Raw genomic sequence first — 20,506 nt, forward strand, 5'->3', positions numbered from 1 at the left:
TTGTGTCATTCCATTTTATTACACAGAACTTCATTTCTGAACTTATTTGTTTTGGTGTCTTTGTATGTATGGATTGGATGGGCTGTTACCGACATGTGGGGGAAATTTCATGTTAATCGCACCTTTATTTTACCCGTTGTATATATATGTATGTATGTATGTACATAAATATCTAGATATATAAATATCCATATCCATATATATATATATATATATATATATATATATCTATAAATAGATATATATATAGATATATCTATCTATCTATATATGCATAGAAATATATATATATCTATAGATCTATATCTATTGATATAGATCTATATCTATATATAAATATATCTATAGATATATATGTATATCTGTAGATATAGACTATCTCTCTCTCTCTATATAGATCTATATATATAAATATATATAGATCTATAGACATATATATCTATAGATCTATATATCTATAGATATATATATCTATAGATATATATCTATAGATATATATATATGTATATTACACTGGTACAGCCAGTGTACAGGAGTGGGGCGTGGCCTACAGGGTGGGCGGTGCGGTACAGCCAGCGAACAGGAGAGGGGCGGGGCCCGCAGGGTGCGGTACAACCAGCGCTCAGGAGAGGGGCGGGACGTACAGAGTGGGCACTGCGGTATATCCAATGTACAGAGGAGGGGCGGGGCCTGCAAGGGTGGGCGGCGCGCTCAATAGAATGAAGATGTTCGTTCCCAGGCTCAGTGGGCGGGGCCTGCCTGGTAGAAGGAGTGAAGAGTTAGGTGGTGGGCAGAGTCAGGGGGCGGAGTCTGGTCATGGCTGCCCGCAGTGTGTTCCTCCCGGGTCTGTTCGGGGACAAGGTGGCCATAGTGACCGGAGGGGGCACCGGGATCGGGAAGGCCATCGCCGGCGAGCTGCTGGGACTGGGTATGTTCGTGTGTCTTCCCGGAGAACTCTCTGCTGATGAGGGGGGAATGCTGGGACTTGTAGTTCTGCAGGGTATAACCAGGTCCTGCTGGGACTTGTAGTAATGTAAGACAGGCGTAGATATTGAGTCCCATGACCCGCACCTGCTCATGTCTTGCAGAACTACAAGTCCCAGCATCACCTGTTGCACATTGCATGCTGGGACTTGTAGTTCTTCAAGACATGCACAGATATTGTCACAGCTGCCATCTACATCCTGAGTCACATGACCTGTGCCCAACTTATTTCTTGGAGAACTACAAGTCCCAGCATGACCTGTCACCCGGATATTGAATCATGTGACCTGCACCTGCCCAACTCCCAGAGCTACAAGTCTCAGGATGACCTGTCACCTAGATATGGCATCACATGACCCGTACCTGCTCAACAGGTGATGCTGGGACTTGTAGTTCTGCAGGGCATGGGCAGGTACAGGTCACATGATTCAATATCCGGTCGTGCTGGGACTTGTAGTTCTCCAAGAAATAAGTTGGGCACAGGTCATGTGACTTGGGGTCTGGGTGACAGGACATTCTGGGACTTGTAGTTCTCCAGAACATAAGCCGGTGCAGGTCATGTGACTTATTACCTGGATGTCAGCCCTCATGGGGAATTTATATCTGCAGGACATATCGGTGTACTTCCTGTGTTTAGGTACTCCTGATAGTGCACTTCCTGTGCCTAGGCACTCCTGATATCTGTGTACTTCCTGTGCCTAGGTACTCCTGATAGTGCACTTCCTGTGCCTAGGCACTCCTGATATCTGTGTACTTCCTGTGCCTAGGTACTCCTGATAGTGCACTTCCTGTGCCTAGGCACTCCTGATATCTGTGTACTTCCTGTGCTTAGGTACTCCTGATAGTGCACTTCCTATGCCTAGGCACTCCTGATATCTGCACTTCCTGTGCCTAGGCACTCCTGATATCCGTGCACTTCCTGTGCCTAGGCACTCCTGATATCCGTGCACTTCCTGTGCCTAGGCACTCCTGATATCCGTGCACTTCCTGTGCTCAGGCACTCCTGATATCCGTGCACTTCCTGTGCTCAGGCACTCCTCTGTTCTGTAGAGTCATAGCTGTATATCTGCAGTGTGAGATCATCTAAGGCATTGCTACCTCTGACTGTTGGTCTCAGGAGATTTAATGATGTCACTGCTGTACTGTTCTCCTTGCTGGAGGGGAGGCTGTACCTGAGGAGCTGAGTGCAAGGATCTCCCTGCTTCTCCCTCATCCATTCTGTGGATCTGTGCTTCCTCCACCCTTCCCGCTTATTGTTCATTATTCCCACTACAATCATGAGGTGGGGGGGGGGGGGGGCACATTTTACATGAGGAAGGAAAGCCCTGCTCCTCTCAGTGCAGAACAAGCCATGGGAAGTCAGTAATGGAGAGAAGATCAGCTGCAGGGAGACCACAGGCAGTACTGGGGACTAGTCCTTTGCCCTCTGCCGGCCTTCTTTGGGTGCAGCTTCCAAGGTTTAGTTCACCCCCCCCCCCCCCTTCCCCCGGTCCTTAGTGTACTTACCTCCAGCAATGCTGAGCTGTCAGTGCCCACGCAGCAGCTTCAGCGGTCCCGGATTTGAAATCTCTCTTATCTTGGCAGTGCTTCTGGGACAGACCAGATCAATTCACTGTGCAGGAGCTGACCAATCAGAATCACTCTGCTCTGTCCTGGAAGCGCTGCACAGCCAAGAGGGAGAAGAGCCGGGATCTCGCGATTTGCTACCTGGGCATTGGCAGCTCAGCATTGCCGGCGGTAAGCGCGAGCAGACACCGGGGCGGGGAGGGTGTACGGTATCAGTTCACCTTTGCTCGTCCAATAAATTTTTATTGAAGTTACATAAGTAGGAACTGTTATCCTGTCATCCTCCACCCTTACAGACCAGACCTCCTTCCTATCGTCAGATCTGAGTCCCCCCTATACAGGCTACTGGCATTTAACTATGCAATTTGTTCCATCTATTATTGAACTACCGTATGCTACATCCCCCATATGCAGAACCATTCGGGGGTCACTCTGGATTCCACTACCACCCCACACCAGTTGGTGGCGAGGCCACAGGACAGTTCTCCCCCAGTTTATTAAAGGGGGCCCTTCAGGTTTCTTCAGTTCAGGGATCCAAGGCTCGCTATGTTGGGGTTGGCCGAGCGGGGAGGGGGGCAAAGGTTTTTTTGCTCTTCTTTTTTTTTTTTCTCTTTTTCGGGACACTCTTATTATTTTTTTTTTTTTTGTTGTTGCATCTTCTACGGGTACTGCCCAGGACAGTTTATGTTTTTTTTTTTCTGGTTTATTAAACGATAGCTCGTGCAGCTGCAGAGGCAGATATATGCAGTATCTTGAAGATATGTTTAGATATGCTCAGAGTGGCACGGCCTACCAGGTACCCTGTTTCCCCGAAAATAAGACCTAGCGTGATTGTCGGTGATGGCTGCAATATAAGCCCTACCCGACAAATAAGCCCTAGTTAAAGTCCTTGTAGGTCTTATTTTCAGGGTAGGGCTTATTTTCGGGGAAACAGGGTAGGGCTTATTTGGGGGGTAGGGCTTATATTGCAGCCATCACTTACAATCACGCTAGGTCTTATTTTCGGGGAATCAGGGTATTAAGTGTGAAGGCATTTACATTTCTATGTGACTGTGATATGATGTATGACTTAGTATGACTTGGAATGGCAAAGCCCTTGAAGATGGTGTCATGGGACACTAGAGGAATGAACGCACCCCAAAAGAGATCCCTAGTCTTTTTTCGGTTTTAAGAAAATGCCGTCCCCATATTATATGTCTCCAAGAAACTCACCTCTAGGGCACTAAAGTGAGAACCCTTGGGCGTCCATGGCTGGCAAAATCTTATCACTCTACCCACACAAACTATTCCAGGGGGGGGTTATCTATTCTACTAGCTAAATCCCTTCCCGCTGAAGCCTTACAAGTAACCACAGACCCAGAGGGGAGATTTATTATACTAACCTTACAAATTTCCTCTGTGACGTTTACTCTTGTGAACGTTTATATTCCTCCCCCATTTTCGGTGGAGGTACTATCTAAATTGTCACTTAAGCTGCTGACTAGACCCCCTGGACCGATACTTTATGTAGGGGACTTTAACCACTACACATCCGCGCTATGGCCGAATGACGGCCACAGCGCTGACCTGAATTCCCGGGAGGCCATCATATGACGACCCCCCCCCCAGTGCACGCTCTCTGCACGCGCCCTGCAGGGAGCGCGCCGAGCGCGCTGTGATCACCGAGTCACTGAGACTCGGCTGATCACCGATCCGAGTAAGGGGCCGGTCCCGGCCCCTTACCATGTAATCAGCTGTCAGCCAATGACAGCTGATCACATGATGTAAACAAAAGATCGGTAATCGTTTTTTTTTTCTACTCACGCTGACAGCGTGAGTAGAAACAAAAGGCGATCACCGGCTCGGATGTGAGGGATATCGGTCCCCAAGTGGAAGAGGCACATCTGCCTCATCACTGCCACCTAATAGTGCCACCTATCAGTGCCCACAAGTGCCACCTATCAGTGCCAACAAGTGCCACCTATCAATGCCCACCTGTAGTGCCAATCAGTGCCACCTGGCAGTGCTGCCCATCACTGCCACCCATCAGTGCCCATCACTGCCACCCATCAGTGCCCATCACTGCCGCCCATCAGTGCCCTTCACTGCCGCCCATCAGTGCCCATCACTGCCGCCCATCAGTGCCCATCACTGCCGCCCATCAGTGCCCATCACTGCCGCCCATCAGTGCCCATCACTGCCACCCATCAGTGCCCATCACTGCCGCCTCATCAGCGTACATCAATGAAGGAGAAAAAAATTACCCGTTGTAAATTTTTATAACAAAATATAAAAAAATTTAAAAAAATAAAAAAAAAAATTCAGTTTTTTACATTTTTTTAACAAAAAGTAAAAACTGCAGAGGTGATCAAATACCACCAAAAGAAAGCTCTATTTGTGGTGAAAAAATGATAAAAATTTCATTTGGGTACAGTGTTGCATGACCGCGCAATTGTCATTCAAAGTGCGTCAGCGCTGAAAGCTGAAAATTGGTCTGGATAGGAGGGGGGTTTAAGTGCCCGGTAAGCAAGTGGTTAATGCCCTATTAGACCCAGCCATGGACCGCTTGGGAGGTGGTGGTAGATCTTTTCCCTCCCTTCTGAATTGGATGCAGGTATATGATCTTACAGAGATATGGCGCTGGAAGCATCCGGACGTGAGCCAGTATTCTTGCCACTCGGATTACTTCCACACCATGTCTCGGATTGGCATGGCATTTACCACGGCGTATACCCTTCCCGTTGTCACTGCAGTCCCGTACCTACCCAGAGGAGTCTCGGACCACGCTCCTCTCTCTGTGGACCTCGCTCTCCTCCCAGGTTCGGGCCCTGCTATCTGGCGTCTGAACTCTTGCTGGTTAGAGGATGAGGTGGTGCAGGGAGAGTGCAGAAAGGGTATTACGGGCTATTGGAATTACAACTTGGGAGCAGTAGACCCCTCCACGGAATGGGAAGCATTTAAGTCCACATTGAGGGGCACCTTTATGTCCATCACGGGAGTCTTACGGAAAAACAGGCAACTTACGGGGGAACTGGAAACTGCCATGGTACAAGCAGAATCTGTTTATGCCTCTAACCCGACCCCCGACACAAGAGACGGGTGGCTACAGAGACGCAGGGAGTATGAACTCCGTCTGTTAGACCTTATGCAGAAACGCATGTTACATGCTACTCAAAAATAATTTGAGTACGGTAACAAAGCTGGACGTCTCTTGGCATACCTGACCAGACCTGATCTTCCCCCCCATATCCATTCCGCGTGTACTTACCACACAGGGCCAAATTAGCGACACCCCTGGGGACATCATGGAAACCTTTTTAAATTTCTACAAAGACCTATATGCAGTCAGGTCCATAAATATTGGGACATCGACACAATTCTAATCTTTTTGCCTCTATACACCACCACAATGGATTTGAAATGAAACGAACAGGCAGTTCCTTTCCTTCTCCATACTCTTCTCTTCCCATCACTCTGGTACAAGTTGATCTTGGTCTCATCTGTCCATAGGATGTTGTTCCAGAACTGTGAAGGCTTTTTTAGATGTTTGGCAAACTCTAATCTGGCCTTCCTGTTTTTGAGGCTCACCAATGGTTTACATCTTGTGGTGAACCCTCTGTATTCACTCTGGTGAAGTCTTCTCTTGATTGTTGACTTTGACACACATACACCTACCTCCTGGAGAGTGTTCTTGATCTGGCCAACTGTTGTGAAGGGTGTTTTCTTCACCAGGGAAAGAATTCTTCGGTCATCCACCACAGTTGTTTTCCGTGGTCTTCCGGGTTTTTTGGTGTTGCTGAGCTCACCGGTGCGTTCTTTCTTTTTAAGGATGTTCCAAACAGTTGATTTGGCCACACCTAATGTTTTTTTGCTATCTCTCTGATGGGTTTGTTTTGTTTTTCTCAGCCTAATGATGGCTTGCTTCACTGATAGTGACAGGTCTTTGGATCTCATATTGAGAGTTGACAGCAACAGATTCCAAATGCAAATAGCACACTTGAAATGAACTCTGGACCTTTTATCTGCTCCTTGTAAATGGGATAATGAGGGAATAACACACACCTGGCCATGGAACAGCTGAGCAGCCAATTGTCCCATTACTTTTGGTCCCTTAAAAAGTGGGAGACACATATACAAACTGTTGTAATTCCTACACCATTCACCTGATTTGGATGTAAATACCCTCAAATTAAAGCTGAAAGTCTGCAGTTAAAGCACATCTTGTTCTTTTAATTTCAAATCCATTGTGGTGGTGTATAGAGCCAAAAAAATTAGAATTATGTTGATGCCCCAATATTTATGAACCTGAATGTACCTCCAGAGCTGACTACAACGAAGCCCAACTAACTGAATACTTAGCCGACATACCTGTCCCCTCCCTCACGGCTGAACAGAAAGATGAGCTAGAGGCATCTATCTCAGTTGAAGAAATCGCAGTAGCTATCTCACAAATGCCTGCTCATAAAACTCCCGGTTTGGATGGCTACCCAACCGAATGGTACACACAATGTAAAGACATACTATCCTCATTTCTTTTACACACATACAGCAAGGCTTTAGATATAGGAGTCCTCCCCACTACTATGCAAGAAGCCTTGATTATACTTTTACTAAAACCCCGCAAGGACCCACTTAAATGCGAATCATACTGCCCGATATCATGTATAAATGTGGATGTTAAGATCCTGGCCAAAGTGTTGTCAAATCGTTTAAACACTGTAGTGACGACCCTGGTACACAGTGACCAGGGGGGATTTATACCCGGGAGGTCCACCAGAATGAATATCCGCAGACTATTCCATAATCTGCAATACCCACACGACTGTCCTCCTACAAGGGCCATAGTATCCCCAGATACATGTAAAGCGTTCGACAGTGTGGAATGGCCGTACCTCTTCCAGGTGTTGAAAATGTATGGCTTTGGCCCCAGAATGATGGTATGGATAAAACACCTCTATGCTTCCCCGAGGGCCCGTATTCGGGTTAACTTTACAGTCAGAGTCCTTCTCAATCAATAGGGGCACAAGACAGGGGTGTCCACTGTCCCCCCTCCTCTTTGCCCTGGCCATGGAGCCGCTAGGGGTACATATCCGCTCCTCTCCATCTATAAAAGGTCTCCCCATAGCCACCATTTAGGAATGAATCTCGCTCTATGCGGATGACACGTTAGTGTACCTGGCGGACACCGATGTGCCACTCTAAACATTGTTATCCGAGATCAATACGTTTGGAGACTACTCCGGATTCAGGGTGAATTGGGACAAATCCAGTCTTTTCCCCTTGGACCTAGACGCAACTTCTCATATTCACCCAGACTCTAATCTGCAGGTGGTGTCCTCCTTTAGGTATCCAGGGGTTCTGGTGCAAACACCTCTGTCCACTTACATTGTCAATAACTTAGGCCCACTACTAACTCGCTTAAAGGAACAAACTAAACAGTGGATGGACCTGCCCCTGGATCTCATGGGGAGGGCAAATACCCTAAAAAATGATCTATGTAAAAAAGACTGCTATACATCCTGGCCAACTCCCCATGCAAAATACCTAAATCTATTTTCAAACTTATAGACACAATCTGTACAACGTTCCTGTGGAATGGCAGATCCCCCAGAGTGGCGCTTGAGACACTAAGGTTACCGACACACCTGGCAGGATTGGCATTCCCAAACTTCTTTCTATACTACCTAGCATCTCAACTGGTGCACATCCATGACTGGCTACAACCGATAGCAGCAAATGCATGTACTACCACTGAGGGGGCCATTGCGTCCTCCATTGTAACCCTTCACAATATTGTTTATAGGGGCAAAGTCACGCCCCGCCCCGGCACCTCCATGCTGGCCACATCTCTTTCATTGTTCAAATACATCACCACCAAAATAACACGGCACACATGGTCGGTATCCACGAATAGCCATCTATGGTTCAACCCCACCTTGCAGGAACTTTACTCTTTACCTGACCCTAAACGTTGGTACTCCAAAGGGATTAAATACCTTTGTCACCTATACACTGCACAAGGCTTTAAATCCTTCCATTAGCTCAGACTTGACTTTGACTTGCCATACTCATACCTGTTTTACTACTATCAGCACAGACATGCTATCAGAGCACAGTTCGGCTCTTTAGATGACCCAACTAACCTACCACCACTAGAGAAACTGCTGAAACAACCTGACCCTCCCAAACTTATATCTACTTATTACGCTGCCCTAATGACTGACTTTAACCCCAGATTTAGTAGGGCCCAGGAAAAAATGGATCTCTATGGACATCTCCCTTGCAGAGGAGGACTGGGCGGAGTTTAGTGACACGTACAAAACATCAGCTATTTCATCAAGAGACCGCATTATACAGGTAAAAATTTTCCATTAATCTCACCTCACCCCAACCAGGTTGAAAAAGATGGGTTTGTCGCCCACGGCTGGATATTGCTGCGGCCAAGAAGCCGACTAACTACACTGTTTTTGGGCATGTCCAATGGTTCAGGACCTCTGGGCAGAGGTGGGCTCCTTTTATCTCCACAGCCCTAGGCCTCCCTAACATTATTCACCCCAAGAATTGTCTGCTGGGCATCTTTGGTGACCTGCAAATATCAAAGCCTGCCAAAAGGCTGCTCCGCATTCTCTACTTTTATGTTAGAAAAGTTATATAGTTGTCATGGAAGAGAACGCAGACCTCTTTAAAAACCTTATGGCTGAAGCTAATCAATGATGCTATCCCAATGTACAAACTTACCTTTGAACTTTGGAAATGAAGAAAAACATTCCACAAAATATGGGACAGGTGGCTGGCTAGCCCCCTGACCCTCCCCTCACAATAGAAATAGATTGCAGGTTGCCTGTAGGTCGTGCCACTCTATATACTTTTTATCATTTTTTTTCCACACAAATAGTTTTCTTTTGGTGATATTTAATCACCACTGGGTTTTTTTTTTTTTTTTTTAATGAAAAAAGTCCGAAAATTTAGAAAAAAATGTTTCTTTGTTTCTGTTATAAAATTTTGCAAATAAATAATTGTTCTACATAAATTTAGGCCAAAATGCTAAATTTCTTTGAAAATATCCAAAATCTGTGTATATTACTCAGTGTGTAGGAGAGTTATAGAGTCCACAAACTATGGGATGTAATGTTTATCTGAAAATCAATCAGCCGATCTAATTTCTTGAGACCCAAAAATGCCAGGACAGTACAAATTTCCCCCAAATGACCCCTTTTTGGAAAGTAGACAGTCCAAGGTGTTTAGTAAGAGGCATGGCGAGCTTTTTGAAGTTATCAGATTATATACCGTATTTATCGGCGTATAACACGCAAATTCATTTTAAGAGGGAAGTTTCAGGAAAAAGCTTACATTTTAAATAAGGAACTTTGAAGCAAAATAAGGGTCCGTGCCCATCTGCAGCCTCACCATTGCCATCAATGCAGCCTGATCAATGCCCATCTGCAGCCTCACCATTGCCATCAATGCAGCCTCACCATTGCCATCAATGCAGCCTGATCAATGCCCATCTGCAGCCTCACCATTGCCATCAATGCAGCCTCACCATTGCCATCAATGCAGCCTGATCAATGCCCATCTGCAGCCCAGAAGGGACAAGGAGGGGGGGCGGGATGAGCGCAGACAGATTACATACAGTGAGAATTTCCTATGATAGACAGAACAGTGGTCCAATGGTGGCCCAGGAGACAGGACTTACATAGGCCGTCAAGTAAACAGGAGATTCTCACTGTATGTAATCTGACGGCGCTCGTCTCGCCCCCCTCCCTGGTAGCTAAAATTGAAGTACTGGCATATATCAAGCTATTTGCCCTCGATTTTCATGGTGAAGAAGTGAGTGTTATACACCAATAAATACAGTATAAAATGACAACTTCAAAATATATATATATATATATATATATATATATATATATATATATATATATATATATATATATATATTATTATTATGGGCAGTGATTGGCCATGTCTGTACCATGTAATCACTGTAACCATTCACAGAGATCATCACAATAGTACCCAATGAATTGGCGTGAATGAAAGCCATTCATTGTGTACAATTGTCATGTAATCTGCTGTGATTGGCCACAGCGATCACATGGTACCGGCAGCGGGCCAGTACCGTGATCTGTCATCTGCTGCTGTGTCCGGTGAACACGGGGTGACAGATCACTCCAGAGCACAGCCCGATCCTGGGAGGACGTCATATGATGTCCTCCCAAGATAATGGGGCTCCCACTCTGCTGTCATTTTACGACAGGCTGTAAAGGTGGACTAACACTTTAAGCTCCAGTCAGGTGACATTGCTCATCCTTAGCACATTTTGCTGCTCGCTGGGTGCTGCTCATAAGGAACCTTTTTAGAGCAAGCATCCATTGTACAAAACCAATTTAAGTCTGCTTTGACCCCCCCCCCACAAATGTGATGACCTTTTTGTTTGCTATCAACCAAATAAACCTAGCACTGTGAGTTCCCATCTTGGACCCGGTCATTTGATGTGGAGGGAAAGCAGTGCAACCCGGACCAGGTCCAGGAGGAGCCGCGGGGCACATTGCAGAGGTAAAGGTGAGCCGGGATACCCTGCTGCAGCAACTGGACTTCACACCCTGCAGCAGCAGAAGTGTGCTGCCTGTGTTAGGCTCCTTTCATACCATGCTGATGCGGCAGAGCTATTCATTTCAATGGGCTGCTCCACGCAGAAGAAACGTGGAAAAGAAGTTCCTGAGCCTTTTAGAAAAAAAATGTGCCACACCGAGCTGCATGGTGCCGCATACGCAGGGTGGATAAAAATCAATGATTTAAAAAAAAAAATCAGATTTTTTTTTTTTTTTAATTTAAATCAGATTTTTTTTGGATTTAAATCGGATTTTTAAATTTTTTTTATTTTTTATCAACTTTATTTTAGTAAAAATGCTTTTGGAGTAAAAATGTATCTAAAGATTGTTTTCTATTTAAAGCGGAGTTCCAGTCATCAGTTTTTTTTTTTTGTTTTTTTGTTTTTACATTATTCAGCAGCATTAAATCTAAATAACAACTTTTCGCCTGTGCTCGCGAGTGCTCCTGGGAGATGTCTGTCATCATTTCCCAGGAGTCACTGGGCAGCGGCGAGGGCTTCGTTGCCATCACAACCGGGGGCGGGCACTTCCGACGACGACGCCCGTTGTGATGGCAACGTCGGAAGTATACGGCGCATGCGCGAGAACGGGTGGTGCATGCTGGTTCGCTCAGCTGCACCAGGGCCCGGAAGATGCCCACAAGCACTATGGAAACTGACACAAAACAGGAATATGATATATTCCTCTCTAAAAAAAGCTTTTCGGAACCCTCCCCCCCTCCAGTGTCACATTTGGCACCTTTCAGGGGGGAGGGGGGTGCAGATACCTGTCTAAGACAGGTATTTGCACCCACTTCCGGCATAGACTCCCATGGGAGTCTACGCCTCTTCCTGTCCCTCCGCGCTGTCTGCTGGGAAACACACAGCTCCCAGGAGATAGCGGGGACCAGTTACGATGCTCAGCGCGACTCGCGCATGCGCAGTAGGGAACCGGGAAGTGAAGCCGCAACGCTTCACTTCCTGATTCCCTCACCTAGGATGGCGGCGGCAGCTGCCGAGAACCGAGTGGGCTCTCGGCGTCGCCTGCCGACATCGCTGGACTCCAGGACAGGTAAGTGGCCATTTATTAAAAGTCAGCAGCTGCAGTATTTGTAGCTGCTGGCTTTTAATATTTTTTTTTTTTTTTTTTGGCGGTTTAGGTGGACCCCCGCTTTAATAACACAAACGTGAGTGCTTTAAATAAGCCTTATAAACAAAAGATATGAATATTAATTCCACTCCACTTTAAGATGCATTAGAGGGGTTGTAAAACCTTGTGTTTTTTCACCTTAATGCATAGGATGCATTAAGATAGATTACTCAATTTTTTTTTTTTTTTTTTTGTATATTACAAAAGACGAGGCTGTGTCGAGTAAATAGATATCCAACATGTCAAGTCTTAAAAGGGTTGTAAAACTTTGTGTTTTTTCACCTTAATGCAATGCATCCTATGCATTAAAGTGAAAAAACTTCTGACACTGACCGCCCCCCCCCCCCCCCCCCCCCGTTTTACTCACCTGAGCCCGTTCGTTCCCTCTGCGGAGACGCACTCACCTTCTCTGCCCGGGGTTCCCGGCTCTTGATTGGATAGATTGATAGCAGCGCAGCCATTGGCTCCTGCTGCTGTCAATCAAATCCAATGACACGGGCGCTGCGTGTGGGGGGTGGGGCCGAGTCCAGCATTCTGTGTCTATACACGCAAATTCTGGACTCTGGAGCGCGCCCGCAAGGTAACCCCCAGGGAGAGAGCTTCTCCCATGGGGGTTTAGTGATGCGAGGAGGAGCCGCGGGCCCTGCCGGGGGACCCCAGAGGACGAGGATCGGGGGCCACACTGTGCAAAACGAGCTGCACAGTGGAGGTAAGTATGATATGTTTGTTATTAAAAAAAAAAAAAAAAACACAGGTTTACAATCACTTTTAATAATTTAGTTTATTCAGAATGAAATGGAGCTTAGTTATGTAGCATGAAGCTGTATGTTCTGCAATATTTTACATTTTTGGTAAACTCATTCAATGAATTCAAGCTCTGCGAGATAACATGCACTTCATTGATGCATTCACACAATTTCACAGTAACCATGAGATAGACCAAAGTTCAGGAATATTCCTTTATTCCATTGTTTTGCAAATCTCTGTACACTACAAACTGTATGATTGAATCGGTTCTGATGTCACCATTTTACTAACCTGACAGTTTATTATTCTAAATAGGAAACCTTCATTTTTTTTTTTTTTTTTTGCATATATTAAAGATTCTAACTACCAACAAGAATAAGTCCTTACATTTTAAAGAGCACCTGTCATTTCAGATCCATCATGGCAGCGCCTGTTAGCGGGCATCCCCTCACCTGCTCCCGCCACGTCCCTCACCTTGTTGTGTCACCGCCCCATTAAAGTGCGACTGTCGGTGAGCCAATATCAGGTCAGAGGAGGGGCCAATATCAGGTCAGAGGAGGGGCCAATATCAGGTCAGAGGAGGGGCCAATATCAGGTCAGAGGAGGGGCCAATATCAGGTCAGAGGAGGGGCCAATATCAGGTCAGAGGAGGGGCCAATATCAGGTCAGAGGAGGGGCCAATATCAGGTCAGAGGAGGGGCCAATATCAGGTCAGAGGAGGGGCCAATATCAGGTCAGAGGAGGGGCCAATATCAGGTCAGAGGAGGGGCCAATATCAGGTCAGAGGAGGGGCCAATATCAGGTCAGAGGAGGAGCCAATATCAGGTCAGAGGAGGGGCCAATATCAGGTCAGAGGAGGAGCTGCTGCCGGACAGAGATGACAGTTGCTCTTTAAAAACTATAAATTAAATCAAATCTACCAAAAACATGCATGTTAGCAGGTGCAAGGGGCATTGACAATGGTACCGCCGCGTGTCTGCTGGTGGACGGTGTGTCGGGAAAGCATGCAGTTTTGAGCAATTTTGTTACCCCCCCCCCCCACCAGCTCTCAACTGCCAATTTGTCCGCTCGCCAACGATCGAATATTCCGGAGAGTTTATGATGGATATATGAAATGTTTTGCAGTCTTTCGAACTGACATTTTATTCTGTTAATAAAGCCATCATTGAGATGATTTCTGTCTTTTTTTTTTTTTTTTTTTTTTTTTTTCTAATTTTTTTTCACTATTTCCCATTCGCAGGCTGCAATGTGGTTATCGCCTCCCGGAAACTGGACCGGCTAAAAGAAGCCGCCAAGGATCTGGTCTCCAGAATCTCCCCGGCAAACCCGTCCTCAGTGACTGCGCTTCAGTGCAACATCCGCAGAGAGGAAGAGGTGCGGGAATGTTCGGAGATTTCATTGTGCCACCGCTAGATTTGTCTTGTCAGTGCATTTTAACCCTTTTGCTGCCAGAGCCGTTGCATTTTTTTTTTTTTTTTTTTTAATATATTTTAATATATATATTTATTTTTTAATATATTTAATATGCAGCACTGATGGGTGGAACTGGGCACTGATAGGCGGCACTTAGGGGCATCGTCTCTTTACCGAGATCGGGGTTGCGCCGTGTCCCAGTGACACAGAGTGCCTGCCATCGCTGCGCTGGTGCGCAAGCGCGTTGAGACTGGGGCGACGTCATATGATGTCGTCCCAGAAGAACGAAGCATTCTGCCCGCCACCATTTGTCTATATGGCGGGTGAGAGATAGTTGATGAGACATCCGGGATGTAAATGACCACTGAATGTAATGCACATCGCACCGCATTACATTCTTTCCCAGATATGCTGGCCGGGGACACAGAGAGGTGGGGACCGTAGACTCGATGTCCGCTGGCATCCAGCGATCATTCAGCAAAGTGGTGGAACGCTGGTCTGCCTTTGTAAACGAGGCAGATCACCGTTCTGTCAGTAAGGAAGGCATGGATCCTGTGTTCCTGCATAGAAGAGACACGGATCTATGCCTTACCCTAGTAAAAGCACCTCCCCCACACAGTACAGTAAAATACAGGCTAGGCACACAGTTCACACTTTGTTTGGCCCTGATGTTTAACCCCTTCCCAGCCAGTGTCATTGGTAAAGCGACAGTGCATATTTTTAGCAGTGATCACTGTATTGGTGTCACTGGTTCCCAAAAGGTGTCAGTTAGTGTCTGACTGTCACTAATTGCCGTCATTACTAGAAAAAATAAATTAAAATGTCCCACGCAAACCAATCAATATACACTTATTGGGATTTTTTTTTACCAAAAACATGTAGCAGAATACATATTGAGCTAAATTGATGATTTTCTTTTTCAATTGTTTTATTAGATATGTTTTATAGCAGAAAGTAAAAAATTATTATTTTTTCAAAATTGTCGGTCTTTTTTTGTTTATAGCACAAAAAATAAAAACCGCAGAGGTGATCAATTACCACCAAGAAAAAAAAAAAAAAGCTCTCTTTGTGGGGGGAAAAAAAGGACATACATTGTATTTGTGTACAGCGTCGCACGACCGCGCAATTGTCAGTTAAAGTAATGCGGTGCCTTATCGCAAAAAAAAAAAAAAATAACGGCTTGGTGATGAGGGGGGGGGGGGGAATCTTCCGGAGGTCAAGTTGCAGTGCACGACAATGCTTGGTGGCGCATTATGCTGTTCCTAATTGTGTGCTGCACCTAGTGGTGTGGTGGACTGTGCCTTGTGGTGGGCTGCGCTGTGCCTAGTGGTAGGCTGCACTGTGCCTAGTGGTGGGCTGCGCTGTGCCTAGTGGTGCGCTGTGCTGTGTCTAATGGTGGGCTGTGCTGTGTCTAATGGTGGGCTGTGCTGTGTCTAATGGTGGGCTGTGCTGTGCCTAGTGGTGCGCTGTGCTGTGCCTAGTGGTGCGCTGTGCTGTGTCTAATGGTGGGCTGTGCTGTGTCTAATGGTGGGCTGTGCCTAGTGCTGGACTGTGCCTAGTGGTGGGCTGCGCTGTGCCTAGTGGTGGGCTGCGCTTAGTGGTGGGCTGCGCTGTGCCTAGTGGTGGGCTGCGCTGTGCCTAGTGGTGGGCTGCGCTTAGTGGTGGGCTACGCTGTGCCTAGTGGTGCGCTGTGCCTACTGGTGCGCTGTACCTAGTGGTGGGCTATGCTGTGCCTAGTGGTGGGTTGTGCCTAGTGGTGGGCTGTGCCTAATGGTGGGCTGTGCCTAATGGTGTGCTGCGCTGTGCCTAATGGTGGGCTGCGCTGTGCCTAGTGGTGGGTTGCGCTGTGTCTAATGGTGGGCTGTGCCTAGTGCTGGACTGTGCCTAGTGGTGGGCTGCGCTGTGCCTAGTGGTGGGCTGCGCTTAGTGGTGGGCTACGCTGTGCCTAGTGGTGCGCTGTGCCTACTGGTGCGCTGTACCTAGTGGTGGGCTATGCTGTGCCTAGTGGTGGGTTGTGCCTATTGGTGGGTTGTGCCTAATGGTGGGCTGTGCCTAATGGTGTGCTGCGCTGTGCCTAATGGTGGGCTGCGCTGTGCCTAGTGGTGGGTTGCGCTGTGTCTAATGGTGGGCTGTGCCTAGTGGTGGGCTGTGCCTAGTGATGGACTGTGCCTAGTGGTGGACTGCGCTGTGCCTACTGGTGCGCTGTGCCTAGTGGTGAACTGCGCTGTGCCTACTGGTGCGCTGTACCTAGTGGTGGGCTATGCTGTGCCTACTGGTGCGCTGTGCCTAGTGGTGGGCTGTGCTTTGCCTAGTGGTGGGCTGCGCTTAGTGGTGGGCTACGCTGTGCCTAGTGGTGCGCTGTGCCTACTGGTGCGCTGTACCTAGTGGTGGGCTATGCTGTGCCTACTGGTGCGCTGTGCCTAGTGGTGGGTTGTGCCTAGTGGTGGGCTGTGTCTAATGGTGGGCTGAGCTGTGCCTAGTGGTAGGCTGCGCTGTGCCTAGTGGTGGGCTGCGCTGTGCCTAGTGATGGACTGTGCCTAGTGGTGGACTGCGCTCTGCCTACTGGTGCGCTGTGCCTAGTGGTGGGCTGCGCTGTGCCTAGTGGCGGGCTGTGCCTAGTGGTGGGCATGCATTGACAAAAACGGAGGTGAGATTATAGGAGCGTTGTGGTACGCCGCAGTGGACCATATAGGTGTGAAGGAGCTTTGGGGCCCATTCATACTGCGCGCACGCTAAGCGCTCCATTAGTTTTGGGCCGTGGTGAGGCGTGGCAGGGGTTAGTGCAATGCGTATCTCACAGGTCCCTTTTTTTTTTTGTCAACTTTATTTGAAGTAGACAAAGTGACACTCCATTCATGTCACCATATATGCATTGCACTGCATAAGCGTGTTGGTGACATGTGGTGCCTTCCTGCGGGCTGTGATAAAATGGAGCATGTCTGCACCAAACCTGCAGTGAGAACGGTGCACATAGAAAGCAACTGGTTTCCAGCGGTGACTGATGATCTTCCAGTGTGGGAAAGCTCCAATCACTGCGCTGGGTATGAGCGGCCCTTAGTGCTCAACTCTTGGATAAATTGTCACATTTAATTTTTTTTTATGTTTCACACTGTAACAATATCAACTCATTATTTCCCTCTTTATTCCTGAATTCAGGTGGAGTCTCTGGTTGAAGCTACATTGAAGCAATACGGTCGGATTGACTTCCTGGTGAATAACGGCGGCGGACAGTTCCCGTCTCCCACCGAAGCGATATCCGCCAAAGGATGGAATGCGGTGATAGAAACCAACCTGACCGGAACCTTCTACTGCTGCAAAGCCGGTATGTGGGGAGCACAGCATAGAGAGATTGCTAGATGGAAACCCCCTTTTGCAACATCGCCCCCTGCTGACCTACAGGAGAACAGGGTTCTAATCTCCATAGATGTCCTGTCATTTATAAGAGAGGGTCACATTGATCAGGGAAGTAACACAGATACAGTGCCTTGGAAAAAGTATTCATACCCCTTGACATTTTCCACATTTTGTCATGTTACAACCAAAAACGTAAATGTGTTTTATTGGGATTTTATGAGATAGACCAACACAAAGTAGCACATAATTGTGAAGTGGAAGGAAAATGATAAATGGTTTTCAACATTTTTTACAAATAAATATGTGTAAAGTGTGGGGTACATTTGCATGGCGCCCCCCGGAGTCAATACTTTGTAGAACCCCCTTTCACTGCAAGTCTTTTTGGGGATGTCTCTACCAGCTTTGCACATCTAGAGAGGGACATTTTTGTCTATTCTTTTTTTTTTTTGTAAAATATCTCAAGCTCTGTCATATTGGATGGAGAGCGTCTGTGAACAGCAATTTTCAAGTCTTGCCACAGATTCTCAATTGGATTTAGGTCTGGACTTTGACTGGGCCATTCTAACACATGAATATGTTTTGATCTAAACCATTCCATTGTAGCTCTGGCTGTATGTTTCGGGTCGTTGTCCTGCTGGAAGGTGAACCTCCGCCCCAGTCTCAAGTCTTTTGCTGACTTTAACAGGTTTTCTTCTAAGATTGTCCTGTATTTGGCTCCATCCATCTTCCCATCAACTCTGACCAGCTTCCCTGTCCCTGCTGCAGAAAAGCATCTCCACATCATGATGCTGCCACCACCATGTTTCACGGTGGGGATGGTGTGTTCAGGGTGATGTGCAGTGTTAGTTTTCCCGCCACACATAGAGTTTTGCTTTTAGGCCAAAAAGTTCAGTTTTGGTCTCATCTGACCAGAGCACCTTCTTCTACATGTTTGCTGTGTCCCCCACATGGTTTCTCACACCTTTTGAGATGAATTAAAGTGGCGAGCCAGGCCTTCTCATCCAACATCAGTTCCTGACCTCACAAATGCACTTCTGGAAGAATGGTCAAACATTCCCATAGACACCCTCCTAAACCTTGTGGACGGCCTTCCCAGAAGAGTTGAAGCTGTTATAGCTGCAAAGGGTGGGCCAACTCAATATTGAACCCTACAGACTAAGACTGGGATGTCCTTAAAGTTCATGTGTGTGTAAAGGCAGGCGTCCCAATACTTTTGGTCATATTGTGTACCACTGTATTTCTTTTCAGTCAAAAAACATGAATTATTTTAAGGCAGATGTAATCAGTAACCAAATTTTTTGTTCTCAAGCACCGTGTATCAATGATAGACATTTTTTTATTTTCAATAAAATACCCGTTTTCATTTTATCCTCTGTTGCATCTCAGTGCTACCGATCTTTCTGCAGCCAATTTTTCTCTACATCAGGGATATGCAATTAGCGGACCTCCAGCTGTTGCAAAACTACAAGTCCCATCATGCCTCTGGATGTCATGCTCGTGTCTGTCAGAGTCTTGCAATGCCTCATGGGACTTGTAGTTCTGCAACAGCTGGAGGTCCGCTAATTGCATATCCCTGACCTACATGCCCCCCCAGTGATGGCTGCAGGGAATTTCCCAGAGGTGGGGGGAGCTTTCCTGGTGAAGACAGCAGTGAGCCACATCTGTGTATTGTGTGTAGAAACAGCCGCTTTAAAGTGTTACTAAACCCACAACAGTAAAATCAGTGTGTGTGTGTGTGTGTGTGTGTGTGTGTGTGTGTATATATATATATAGTAGAGCATGCTTGTTATACTCACTGTGGAGCCTAAGGGGTTAATCCTCTGCATTGTGAGAAAAGGCTGTTTGATCCTGTCTTCTCTGGTCCTCCCCTTCTTCCACAGTCCCCAATCCATCTCCTGATAGTACAGAGCCCTGGGGGCACTCTGCACATGCTCAGTTTGGTGTGTATTTATTGCTAGAGAGTTTTTTTTTTTTTGTTGTTTTTTTTTTCTTGGGAGGGTGCATGTGATCGGCACAGGGCCAATCAGCACTGTCCAGACAAAGGGTCAGGGGTCCTGCAGCCTCATAGGACAGTCAGAGGAGAATGAAAACTCCTCCTACTTTAACCAGACACTGATAGAAGTCACAAGACTGCTATATACTACTGATGAGAAAAAGGTATTTAGCAGTTTATATTTACTAAAATAATTGCATTACCATGTTCTGTGTACTGTGGGGGACCCGATATAGTGAATGCAGGGTCTGGTTAAGTAAGACTTTTAAGCACAACTTCCATCATTTTTTTTCATCTTTCCATCTATTAAATCTTCTGCCCTTGTTGTTGTTTTAACTTTGGATAGTAAAACATTTTTTTTTTCTGCCAGTAAATCCCTTATACAGCTCACTTCCTGTTTCTTGTTTGGTCATTAGCCTAGGCTTATGACATCATGCACAGCTCTCTCCCTCTCCCTCTCCCTCTCCCTCTCCCTCTCTCTCCCTCTCCCTCTCCCTCTCCCTCCCCAGGAAGGGAGGGCAGATGAGTCATAAGAGGGCCAATGAGAGCTGCAGAGCTGGAGATGTGCCTCTGTGTAAATCCAGGAAGTGAACAGGCAGCAGCTTCAGCTGCCCACAGTTAAAATGGTTGCAGCCAGACTCAGTGGAGGGAGATTTCTTCAGCATATTTGGCAACTACAGAATCGCAGTATATATAAAATAATATGCAAAGTGGTTGGAGGGAAGCT

The 20,506-nt window shown here is 46.7% G+C and overlaps 1 protein-coding gene across 2 annotated transcripts in view; it reads left to right on the forward strand.

Annotated features, from left to right (window-relative positions):
• Window positions 1–769: 769 nt before the first annotated feature.
• LOC141147237 (peroxisomal trans-2-enoyl-CoA reductase-like) overlaps window positions 770–20,506 on the forward strand; it is a 51,446-nt gene continuing 31,709 nt past the window's right edge. For both annotated transcript variants that reach the window (XM_073634412.1, XM_073634413.1), the window contains exons 1-3: window positions 770–928; window positions 14,260–14,393; window positions 17,589–17,754. In XM_073634412.1, coding sequence (XP_073490513.1) covers window positions 817–928; window positions 14,260–14,393; window positions 17,589–17,754 — 412 coding nt within the window. In that variant the 5' untranslated portion in view covers window positions 770–816. The remainder of the gene's footprint in view (window positions 929–14,259; window positions 14,394–17,588; window positions 17,755–20,506) is intronic.

This window comes from Aquarana catesbeiana, linkage group LG06 (assembly GCF_042186555.1).
Source record: "Aquarana catesbeiana isolate 2022-GZ linkage group LG06, ASM4218655v1, whole genome shotgun sequence".
Lineage (NCBI taxonomy): Eukaryota > Metazoa > Chordata > Amphibia > Anura > Ranidae > Aquarana > Aquarana catesbeiana.